The sequence below is a fragment of the Amphiura filiformis genome, chromosome 3 (assembly GCF_039555335.1).
Source record: "Amphiura filiformis chromosome 3, Afil_fr2py, whole genome shotgun sequence".
Taxonomy (NCBI): domain Eukaryota; kingdom Metazoa; phylum Echinodermata; class Ophiuroidea; order Amphilepidida; family Amphiuridae; genus Amphiura; species Amphiura filiformis.
Genome location: NC_092630.1, coordinates 40,851,561 through 40,863,873, shown reverse-complemented (window position 1 = coordinate 40,863,873; position 12,313 = coordinate 40,851,561). Strand labels below are relative to the sequence as shown.

Sequence of the window (12,313 nt, the reverse complement as noted above, 5' to 3'; positions counted from 1 at the left end):
TGTTGTTCGGCTTTTTGGATTGAATATCACTATATGAGATAACCGAATATCATATTGTTTTTTCTTCAATTTGTGTGTTTCTTTACTTTACAGGACTTACAATAGCATGCCCAGCCAATATTATTACATCATCTACTGCGGTGACATGGCCCGACCCAATGGTTTCAAATAATGACCAAACAATAACAGTGTCTTGCAGTCCTGCATCGGCTACAACATTTGCAATTGGACAAACGACTGTTACGTGTACAGCAACTTCTGATGATGGAAGCTCTGATATGTGTACATTTACTGTTACTGTTGGTAAAACGATATCTTTTATTATTTTTAAAGTGTATGCATATTAATGTAGAATGTGATAGATTATCCCGCACATCTAGTTAAAAACAAAGGTACTGAAACAATGTCAAATAAGTTTGGCAAATAAATCGTGCAATTATCAAAAGTCTCTCGCTTGTTATGGAAGAACCCAGTATTGCCAGTTGAAAACCATATGTGACCCGGCAGCACAAATGAGCCGTAAATTCCCTAAATTGTATTCTGAGTTATCGTGTAAAATGTGTACGAAGGTCATATTCATCGGTAACTTAAGCTGGCCCGACATCCGACTCATTTCGATAGTCAAAAACTAATCAATAATCCTATTGTTGAAGTGGTTAATACGCTTCTACCTTAAATGGCTATAGAACTTTTAATAGCTCTGGTCTTTGTTTGCTTATATTGCTAAATCCTGTTCAAGTGGTGGGTTACCAGGCATTGTATTTTGTACGTAGGTGTGCATAACCAACAATTAACAATGAGAGAACTTTCTTAAACCTCGTTGACTTGGGGATGATTTGAGATGACCGCCAATTATGACTGTTTGATATTTATTGCCAACAATGTGGAAAAAGAGACACATGTAAAACGTAAAAGCTATAATTTTGTTGAAGGAGCAAAGTTTAACAAACCATAACCCCGCTTCTGGATATCGTTTGAAGTCAAATGATATACCATTTTTAAGTTTATGATGTTTATTTTTAAACACGAAATAAAACAAAATTGACCGGGGAGGAATTTACTGCTCATTCTGCTGGACGGTCACATATTGTTTTATTAAGAGCAGTAAGATCATCATAACCCTACCAATATGTGTGGTTATCAGATTGCTATAACGAGCCTTCCAGGGCTACCTTAACGAGCCTTCCAGGGTTACCTTAGGTTGACGAATGTGCACCAACTAAGTTGCCAGCGTCAACAGCACTATGAACAATGAAATTTGTAATAACAAGGCTAAATATTTGTACTTCAAATAACAGCAAAAATAACATCAAGCCTATAGTCCACAATAATTCATTGCTATTGGAACAACGAGATTTCTTTATACCGAGACATATTTTTTATTTTAAACCAGATCAAGAAAATCCTTCAATAACCTGCCCAGCGAGCATAGGACCGTCGTCAACCGGACAAGTCACGTGGGCTACGCCTACAGCTACCGACACAGTCGACGCGGCAGTTGCGACGTCTTGTAGTCCTATGTCAGGATTTACCTTCCAAGAAGGCTCGTCAACAGTAACATGTACAGCCATCGATGACGCAGGAAACACAGACACGTGCCAGTTCATGGTTACTATAGGTAATTAAGCATTTTATTTGGGCATATTTTCATAATTTGACAATGTAACGAATGAAGAAAGAAGTAAGCAGACGGGGCATGATGGAAATATTGTCTCAGTAGAGGAGACTACAAATTTCCCTACGACGCTATGAAAGGCACCAGTTGAGGATAAAAGTAAACATGGTAATAGTAACGGATGAAGGGGCAAATACGGAGGTGTCTGGATTGACATCTGCTATATCGGTATATGAACTGCCATATTTCGTAAATGTTACATCCTCTTCCCTGATATACGTAGCGAGCCTCCTTTATTTTGATCAACAAATGCACTTTTTCCAATATCAATGTTAAAGCGTTCGTTGACAAAATATGATTCTTTATTACAGATAAAACTGCTCCAATGATTACATGCCCAGCAGATCAAACTACATCATCGAATGTAGTGAGTTGGACTGTTGACGCCACTGACACCATTGATCAATCCCCGGGAGTTTCCTGTTCTCTTGTGTCACCAGCTACTTTAGATATTGGTGTCACTACTGACGTCACCTGTACAGCTACTGATAGCGCAGGCAATGCCAATAGTTGTATGTTCTCAGTTACTGTTGGTAGGTCTTTGCTTAAATTCGTAACGGTGCACTAACCATGGTAACAAAATGTAGTCTTTAGAGATTGTCTGCTGTTCTCCAACCCTATGTAGGCATCCCTCCGGGGCATCCTTTTGGTAATCGGTGATCAATCTTATACTCGAATCATTGATATTTTATTTTTTGTTGTTGTAATGTTTGGTAAAATTTCATCAACATAATTAGTCATTCTATGACCAGACATTTAAGTCTTTCTAGATTTTAAATGGAAATCGTAGTGAATTGGAAAAGTAACATCTGCGATAAATTTTTCTCGCCCTTTATATATACCGGTATTTGTTTTTCCCTGCACAGACCAAGGGAATCCTGTGGTAAGTTGCCCGCAATCCATCACCGTTTCTGTTACCGAAGTATCTTATAATGTCCCTGGTGGAACTGATGACATTGATATGGAGGTTGTAGTTTCATGCAGCCCGATGTCTGGGACAACCTTCACTTCTAATCAAGAAACAACAGTTACCTGCACAGGTACTGATGACGCGGGAAATACAGGGACCTGTACATTCTCAGTTACTGTCGGTAAGTCACAACACAACGTTAATTTTATTAATGAGTTAGTTGAACAAAATTAACCAATTAGACGCAATCTGTTGAAATTGTATATTTTGTAACGGGCACTTGACTCATGATCATGATCGCAAGGTTGCGGGCTCGGTTCGAACCCCATTAGGGTCAAAGCATTGTGTCCTTTGTCAAGACAATTTATCTCACTTGTTCCATTTCACCTAGGTGTATAATGGAGGGCTGTTAGATGTAGTCACACTCGTGCCATTGTTGTGTTAGCATACATATATTCTAGTGACAGTGGAATAAATGTAAAGCGCTTTCAGCAATTTGAAATGCCAAAATTATTTTTATTTTATTACAACTTTTGCTGCTCTTTTTTGATAGACCAAACCAACCCAACGGTAACTTGTCCTGCGGACATGATAGATTCTCAGAGTGTTGTCATGTACACAACACCCACTGCCACTGATAATATCGATGGAGCACCTCAAGTAACATGTGATCCAGCTTCTGGCAACACATTCCAGAACGGTCAGAATACAGTTACTTGTACTGCAGTAGATGAAGCGGGCAATATGGACACGTGTACTTTTAAGGTAACAGTAGGTAAGTCAACAACAATTGTGCGGGCATTCTGTTTTAAGTTTAAAGTGTAGGGATAGAAATACCAATGGGTTGAATGAGTAGATAGAAGATTGCGATATAGGGTGTAAAGAGAGTGAATCCGATAAATCATACATTTTGCGTTGAATATTAATGTTTACATGTTCATAACACTTAAACAGATCAGACAGCTCCACAAATAACCTGCCCGAATGACATCAAACAAACTACTGCACAAGCGACTTATACTCCTACAGTAACAGATAATGTCGACATGGCGGTCGACACGTCATGTACTCCATCATCTGGTCACACTTTTCCAGTCGATGAAATATCTTCAGTTACCTGTACCGCCACGGACGATGCCGACAACTCAGCGATGTGCACATTTACAGTTACAGTCGGTATGCTATCACTACGTTGGTCATATTTTTTAACTTTGTTATTATGTCTATCAGACTTAAATACTTCGTTTCAAACTTAAAATAGACCATAAATGATAATGATTTAAATTTCGCCTAATTAATAAATTTTAATATTCCAATTCTCGCTATTCACAATAAGGGCGCCGCCAGCGGTTTGCGATGTAATCGTGCTGTATCATGGGAAAAGGTCGACATCCAAGTCCGCGCAATACGAATATTACCATGCTATTACATAGGAACACGTGACAATATTTTTTTAGTTTGTCAAAATAAAGGTGTTACACGCGGATTGATACTCAATAATACTTAATAATGTGATTTGAATTAATTTTTTCTCTATCGATTTGCGTGTAATACCGTTATATTGACAAACTAAAAAAATATTGTCACGTGTTCCTATGTAATAGCATGGTAATATTCGTATTGCGCGGACTTGGATATCGACCTTTTCCCATGATACATCACGATTACATCGCAAATCGCAGGCGGCGCCCTTATTGTGAATAGCGAGAATTACGTTATTTCCTTCCAATTCCTAGGCAATGTACAGTAGTTATATCATACTTCATATAATGTTCATTTTTAGAAACAGAGAACACATCCCCTGTGGTGATTTAAAAACTATGGGATACTGCTGGAATAAGCATTGCACTGTGCAATTTACTGTTATTGTCATGAAATAACTCAGGGTATGAAGACTAAACGGAAAACTTTATGTATATAGTTATTTATGGATAATACCGTAGTTTACAACATCCTATAATCTATATTGTCACTTTTGTTAGTTACTAAAACATTGTGTGCACATACTTTGACGTACAGATCAACAGAACCCGTCATTATCCTGCCCAAATAATGTGATTTTTATGACAAATCAAGCAACCTGGTCTGTTACTGCTACTGATAATTTGGATGATATGGTTGCCATCTCTTGCGATCATACGTCTGGAGGTACTTTCCCTGTTGGAGACACAACTGTTGTGTGTACAGCTACTGACGATGCTGAAAATTCCGTAACATGTCCGATCACAGTTACCATAGGTGCGTGTTTGATATTGATTATGCCATCATTATTAACATTTGATTATTAATATTTACAATCAAATTAGTTTCTTGTTACCTCAAAGGCACATTTAGATAATATCGTGCTTAGTTGTAACAAGTAATAACATGTAATTACTTACACAGTACAGCACAGTACAAATAGGTTAAAGTGTCTTTAAAATATGTCATGTTTCACTGCACCGCCCTACGCCCGGGCCCTACACCTGTACAAGCCAGTAGTATGTCCTTCGTGAATGGCCCTTTGCCCCCCCATTTACAAACGACATACATACATAGTACTGGCTTGAACAGGTGCGTGTGAAACAAAGAACATCAACGCAATAGCCAGGGCGTCTTGAAACTACCAACTTGTGACTTAACGTTCATTAAAGGTCCGTAACCCGATCGACAGCATCATCCCCCGATTTTTTTCATTGTTGATGAGGTTTTAGTATCACATAATAGATACTATTTTTCTCATTACTATCCTGAAATTTAACGCTCCAAGTCGATGTATTTCCGGAGAAATCATGAAACACAGCGGCTTTTACAGGTATACCAATTTGTAAACAATGGTAAATACTTTGATTTCTGGGCCGGGAATTATGAACGAAATAGCTCGTAATATCAGTCGCCTCAACAGCTACTTTGGTTTCGCGTCATACACATTCTGTGAAAAAAGCGAACCACACTAACTGCTGAGGAGACGCGTCTAGACGGTGTGCCGTATTTAATTATAAAATTTCCACGATGGAGGCAGCGGGCCGATTAGCTCAGTCGGTTGGCGCGCGCTTCATGTTTCTACCCGAGAGGTAATCGGTTCAAAATCCGGTGTCGGAATGGTTTTTTTCCCTCTCCATTTTTAACCCAAACTTTTTTATATTCATTTGAAATGTACATATTGCAAGGGGAAATATATTTTGTTTCCTTTTTTCTGAAACGGTACGAAAAAAACAAATATTTTTCGTTCAATACGGGCCGGGCATTGATTGTACAGCATGTCAGCATTAAATTCGTCATACGAACGGAAATGGTTGTTGTTGCTTGCCTACCCAGAATGCAATTCACGTATACCAAGGTATTGGATTGCAAATTTGGCTATTTATTCACATTTACGCCGAAAATGCTCTCGTTTTTTCACAAAGCAGCATAAAGGGGGCGATATTTGATATTATTATGTAATTTTAAAGACAATCAATATCCAAAAACAATAGGGTTACCCCCCTTTAAGCCCGGGTCATTAAGTGGTAGCAGGTTACAAATAGTATACTGTATACCCCATGTGTCAGACTTTGCGTAAGGCAGAGGTATAATGTATTATAAATTTAAATATTTTGCATATTAATTTTTCGCTTACACAGACCAGACCGCACCTGCCATTACTTGTCCAAACGACATCATCGTTGCTACAACCACAGTGACATATACAACTCCCGGTGCAACCGACAATGTAGATGGAGCGATATCAGTTCAATCGGTATCTTGTAGTCCGATGTCGGGTTCTACATTTGATGTAGACGAGACTACAACAGCCACGTGTACTGTCAGTGATACGGCAGGGAACACGGGTTCATGCACCTTTACCGTTTCTGTCGGTATGATTAATAAATGAAGTATACTGTGATGTGATCAAGACAGATCAGTCGGAACTCGGAAACATTAAATTTTCAGTTACTCATAGGATAGTAAAAAGCATTTACAAATCTGGATTTTGCAGAAAAACCCATCGAAATTGAACAACCAGTTCCAAAGATATGAGCAATTAAAGAAATAATAGGAAACAAAAGGAAATAATTCCTTAGTTTAGCTATATTTAATCTCAAAATCAATATTTCCGAGTTCCGACTGATTTGGCTTGATCGCATCACATATATTTTAAAACAAATTTATTTTAAAAAACAAAACATTTTATGTAAAAGATGTGTCTTCATTTGTTTAATACTTCTGAAATGTGTTCATGGTTCATTTTGCTATTCTTTTACAAACGACTAGTTTTCCTTATCAGATAGTGATAACTACGTTTTTTATTTGAATGTCGGTATACAAGGTCGCCCTTCAGTGTAAGTTATGACAGGCCGTTGCAACTCATAGCAGCGCAATACAAAAAGGTGGGGACACCGTCGGCTTCCCCGTGTATTATACGCCGGTGCCATTATCACGTGACTGAAGAAAAATGCTGCTGCCACCACATAATTAGAGACAGAGAACCGGGACTCGACCGCCATCTTGATACATAATGAATATATGAATATATAATTACAGAAAAATGCTGCTGCCACCAACGATAGCTAGCGATATAGGCTACGTAAATCGCGTATTTATATAAGGACTTATTTTGGTCACTGTCCAGTCTGTCCTCACGTCGGTGAACGGAGTCTCAAGTCCATCGCACTACGTGCTCTATATTCTTCGTCCATGGTTATGATGAATATTTTCTCTTTTATAACACAGACACACAAGCTCCTACTATGACGTGTCCTGACAACATATGCGTATCAACAACTGAGGTATTCTGGGCCAATCCAATGGCTACTGACAATTTTGACACAGCAATTGACATGTCGTGTAGCCCAATGTCTGGGCATACTTTTACAGTTAGTGTACCAACAACAGTCACTTGCACTGGAACTGATGATGTAGGCAATTCAAATACGTGCACATTCACGGTCACCGTTGGTATGTATGATGTACTTTGCATTTGATACAAAGTTTTCTTGCTGGCGAAACAAGAGATAAGATCTAAGTACCCGTCACAAATTAATTGTTTTAAAATCATTATGCTAAAATTTGCAAGAAATATAAGATTCACCGTATAAATAGGTATCTTGTTTTGTTAAAAATTGTATTCTCGATTAGTTTTTGTAGATTGATTTAGTATTGAGGCATAATTGATAAGCAATGCGTTGGGTAAATGTACTCAGTAAACAAATTTTATTTTCCCCTTTACGAGAGACACATCGATCATTCAATAGTCACCCGTGAAATTGACATTACGACGATGTTTTCCACCATAACACTGTAGGTTACATACCTGCGCTAATACCACTAATAGGCCTGGACGATACATGGAAATACGACGAGTTGTTTGCATGGCATCTGAAAAGACTGCATTAAAATCGCTGAAATTGATCAAGTTATATAGCAAAAAGTACTTTTTAGGGTTTGATGCTTCAAAATGGTATATTTTCTCTCATTATATGAAATTTGTGTTGTAATAGTACCAAAATTCATACGCACGGCTTCGGTTTTTAGTAAATATTCGCCCTACCATATTGTCACTTTCAACTTCGAGGGCGCACTGCCATTGTAAAGTGTTACGGTTCAGTGCGTTAAAACAAGAAAAGTCTCAGGTCAATCTATGTTGAGTTTTTGATCATTTGGCATCTAAATCATATAGTTTCACCTGATATTAGTGGCATTTAACTGTGAGAGTTCTGAGATATGAGAAAATTCCACCCCAAATTAGCCATTTTTCCATTGAAACCCGTGTAATACATAATTAGTGGTATTTAACCTGTACTGCTCTGTAAATTGATTTACTATTATTATGATTAATACTCCTTTCATCTTTCAATTCAGATCAAGGCAATCCGACGATAACGTGCCCTGGCGATATAACCACCTCCTCTACTCAAGTGACTCTATCGGATCCAACGGTAACTGATGTTTTCGACACCGCACCTCAGATATTGTGTTCCCCTACATCAGATTTTACATTCCCAATTGGGGCGTCTACGCCAGTCACATGCACAGCTACTGATAAAGCAGAAAATTCAGCTTCTTGCACCTTTTCTGTTACTGTCGGTATGATCAACATTGAATGTTATTGTAAATTATTAAATCGTAGCTCGAAAACATAAGAGTTGTAATTTCACATAAGTCTGACATTTAAGGTCTTATTTTGGTTTTTTTCGGTCGTGCAACAGTTATGACTTGAAATAAATCCCGAATCAACTCTCTTAATTTTGACTGCTATTATAAAATGATAAATATGATGAGTCTTTATTTCTTTTATTTACTGATTGTTGTATACTATTTCTCTATATATTACCAGGCACAAAGAAACTCGTCAGTTATATTCATCCTTGCTGTTCAATAACTTGATAATTTTGGATTATTCTGAATATACATTTTGTTAATTGACTTTTCTTTCTCATTTGACACCCTGTTCGTGAACATTGAGCAAGAATTGACCAAGATATGCGCCTCAAACTCTCAAACCCCAAAATGAAAAGTTGCAATTTTAACGATTCAATTGTGCCTGTTACACTGTGTGCTTTATTGGCCCGTGGTGCTTGTGTGCAATACAACGATGCGTTCCCATTGAAAATCGTTGAAAATGCAACTTTTGATTTTGAGGTTTGAGGCTTTGGAGGCGCATATCTTGGTCAATTCTTGTTCGTTTTTCACGAACAGGGTGTCAAATGAGAAAGCAAAGTCCAATTAACAAAATGTATATTTCCAAAATTATCAAGTTATTGAACAGCAAGTATGAATATAACTGACGAGTTTCTTTTTGTGCCTGGTGTATATGAACAATGTTACATGCAATATTACTTTCGTTTGATATAAGTATTCAAGTGAGGAACCTATTTGTGTATTGTTTGGTCAAATGTGTAGATCCGTAGAAAACCTTTTCGTAACCTATTTCTGTTTAATATCAATAAACAAAACAACGTTTTTATTTTCTAAACAAAGTTGTGTTACAAATTTTTGCTTCAGATCAAACCAATCCTACCATAACGTGTCCTGCTGCTGTAGTAACGTCTAGTTCTCAAGTTTCATATGATAGCGCAACGGCTTCCGATAACATCGATCCTGCTCCTCAGGTCACTTGTAGCCCATCCTCTGGGTCCACCTTTGTAGAGAATCAAGATACGTCAGTAACGTGCACAGCTGTAGATGATGCAGGCAACTCAGTAACCTGCATGTTTACGGTAACAGTTGGTAAGTCAACCCTATCGACGTTTTCGAAACAATTATAACTTGTTACATGCTATTCAAATACGGGAATCGATGCTTCTTAGGCTGTGTTAGGTTACAGCAGGTTACAGCCACAACATCACGCAATTTCCACCTGTTTTGCAAGGCTGTTTCCAAATCCATATTATCTCGCCCGGGGATCACCGGTTTTTGTTTTTGTTTTTGTTTTGTTTTGTTTTTTTTGCTTCCGAAAGAAACATGTACAGTAAAACGCGTTCTCCTTTCTCCTATCTGATGTGATAGATTAGACAGATCTTTGCCAGATCAATTCACAATTTTGTGTCTAAAATAACGAGATCACAAAATCTAACATAATCACTTTAGATCAACAGAATCCTACGATCACCTGCCCAATGGACATTGCAACATCTACAGCAGTTGTAACTTATAATCCAACGGCTACGGATACGAACGACGAGGCACCTACGACCACCTGCACGCCTGCTTCTGGCTTTACATTCACGGTTGGATCTACCCCAGTAACATGTACAGCTACCGATGCTGTTGGTAACACGAATATGTGCACATTTGCAGTGGTGGTTGGTATGTATTGCTCTGGAATATATAGTTCTTTTATCAGAAGTAATCATTGCCGTTTTTACCGGCATTACCGGTAGTTTTGCCATTTACACCATCTACCATTTGATGTTGCATAATATGATTAGCCCTCTTACTACTCAGCCAAACAGCCAACACGAACTACGAAGGGGTCCCTAGATTTCCCCACATTAGACGTCATATTTGGTACCACTGTATAGCCATGGGTCTGCTCTATCCATTTACTCCCAACAAATATCGACGTAATGTCGCTATACCTGTCTCAAATATCTTAGTCTTATAGATAACAAAAGCGTAGAAAAGAATACATTTTTGGTGGGACTGAAAGTAACTTTGAGGTAAAATTATGATTATATATACTATTTTTGCAAACAGATCAACAAGCACCTAGTATTACCTGTCCATCCAACATAATATCGTCTAGCAGTGTCGTGATGTATTCAAATCCATCCGTAAGTGACCTACTAGATGCGGCACCTCAAGTTACTTGTTCGCCTGCATCAGCAACCTCCTTTGCGGATGGAACATCTACGGTGACATGTACAGCTACAGATAATGCTGGAAACTCGAACCAGTGTTCATTCTCCGTAATTGTCGGTATGTTTTCTGATTTTTGTCCACTATGCCTACATCTTTAACCTCAAACCCAAAAACTGTGTGTGAATGTGTTAAAATCGGTTTTTAAAGCTAAAGCTGGATTTATACTCCATCGCTGAGCGACGAGCGATTAGTATTTGACCAATGAGCTAGCACGCTTTTCCCAACGCAACAAAAGGCGTTCTACCTCATTGGCTCAAAACCAATTTCTATCATTCACTGATGTAGTATGAATTCAGCTTTTGTACAAACTGAGTTCCATAACTACGAGGGGTTTTGATTACAACAGAGAACAGAGCTTTATGTATTCTCTAAGAACGCTTTCTCAAATTTTATTTTTCGCTATTAAAAGACCGAACAGCACCAACATTTACCTGCCCAGCTAACATCATAATGTCTACTACCCAAGTGTCGTGGACTGATCCTGAAGCATCTGATAACAGAGATCCAGCTCCTTCTGTTTCATGTAATCCTGCGTCTGAATCTATGTTTACTTCGGGACAGACGACAGTCATTTGCACAGCTATGGATGACGCGGGCAATTCTGCAACGTGTACTTTTATTGTAACTGTAGGTAAGCATTGTATAAAGGTTTAGAATTTTGTAACGTTTGCTGGAGTAGCACAATTTTAATAAATCTAGCTCCCCACCAATTACATGTAACGTGTTCGAATGGATTTTCAGCAATTAAACACTAATATGGGTTTCACGACCTATTTTACAGATCAGGTAGCTCCAAGTATAACATGTCCAACAAATATGATAGTGTCCACTAGTGTTGTCAGCTATACTACTCCAGCTTCCACCGACAACATCGATGCAGCACCACAAGTTTCTTGTAGCCCTGCATCAGATACAACATTTTCTTCTGGTGTAACGACAGTTACGTGTACCGCTACTGATGACGCTGCTAACTCCAACACGTGTTCATTTACTGTGACTGTTGGTATGAAACATTATTTGGTTCTCCATAAAATATATATGTAAATGATGCTACCAATATTCGTATTCATAAATCTGTTTCTACATTAGCGTTGAGCCTTTCAAAAGCCGTCACGTATACGATATTAAAGCAATAATGTGTGATTTGCATAAAGAATAGATTCTTATTTAAATGTTTGTTTTCACTGATCACATTATCCCCTTTTAATTTCGAGCCAAACAAATGAGGTATAACGAAGAAAATTGCGATTGCATTCCATCACCTACAATGCGTGTACTACGCTCGCCGATCGTATTACATATAACTGCACGGAGCATCGCGCTCGACGTGTGTACATACAAGCTGACATCCACGGTGAATGTTAGCAAGCACTCGATCGTTGAACTCTGAATAAAACCGGGTCGAC

The 12,313-nt window shown here is 38.3% G+C and overlaps 1 protein-coding gene across 1 annotated transcript in view; it reads left to right on the top strand.

Moving 5' to 3' along the window:
* Positions 1–12,313, top strand: part of LOC140147259 (uncharacterized) — a 59,353-nt gene that overhangs the window by 191 nt on the left and 46,849 nt on the right. Inside the window, exons 2-16 of the mRNA XM_072169038.1 lie at positions 94–303; positions 1,394–1,618; positions 1,987–2,208; positions 2,542–2,766; positions 3,139–3,360; positions 3,540–3,761; positions 4,605–4,823; positions 6,188–6,421; positions 7,278–7,502; positions 8,406–8,630; positions 9,549–9,773; positions 10,134–10,352; positions 10,743–10,964; positions 11,317–11,538; positions 11,689–11,910. Coding sequence (XP_072025139.1) covers positions 94–303; positions 1,394–1,618; positions 1,987–2,208; positions 2,542–2,766; positions 3,139–3,360; positions 3,540–3,761; positions 4,605–4,823; positions 6,188–6,421; positions 7,278–7,502; positions 8,406–8,630; positions 9,549–9,773; positions 10,134–10,352; positions 10,743–10,964; positions 11,317–11,538; positions 11,689–11,910 — 3,339 coding nt within the window. The remainder of the gene's footprint in view (positions 1–93; positions 304–1,393; positions 1,619–1,986; positions 2,209–2,541; positions 2,767–3,138; positions 3,361–3,539; positions 3,762–4,604; positions 4,824–6,187; positions 6,422–7,277; positions 7,503–8,405; positions 8,631–9,548; positions 9,774–10,133; positions 10,353–10,742; positions 10,965–11,316; positions 11,539–11,688; positions 11,911–12,313) is intronic.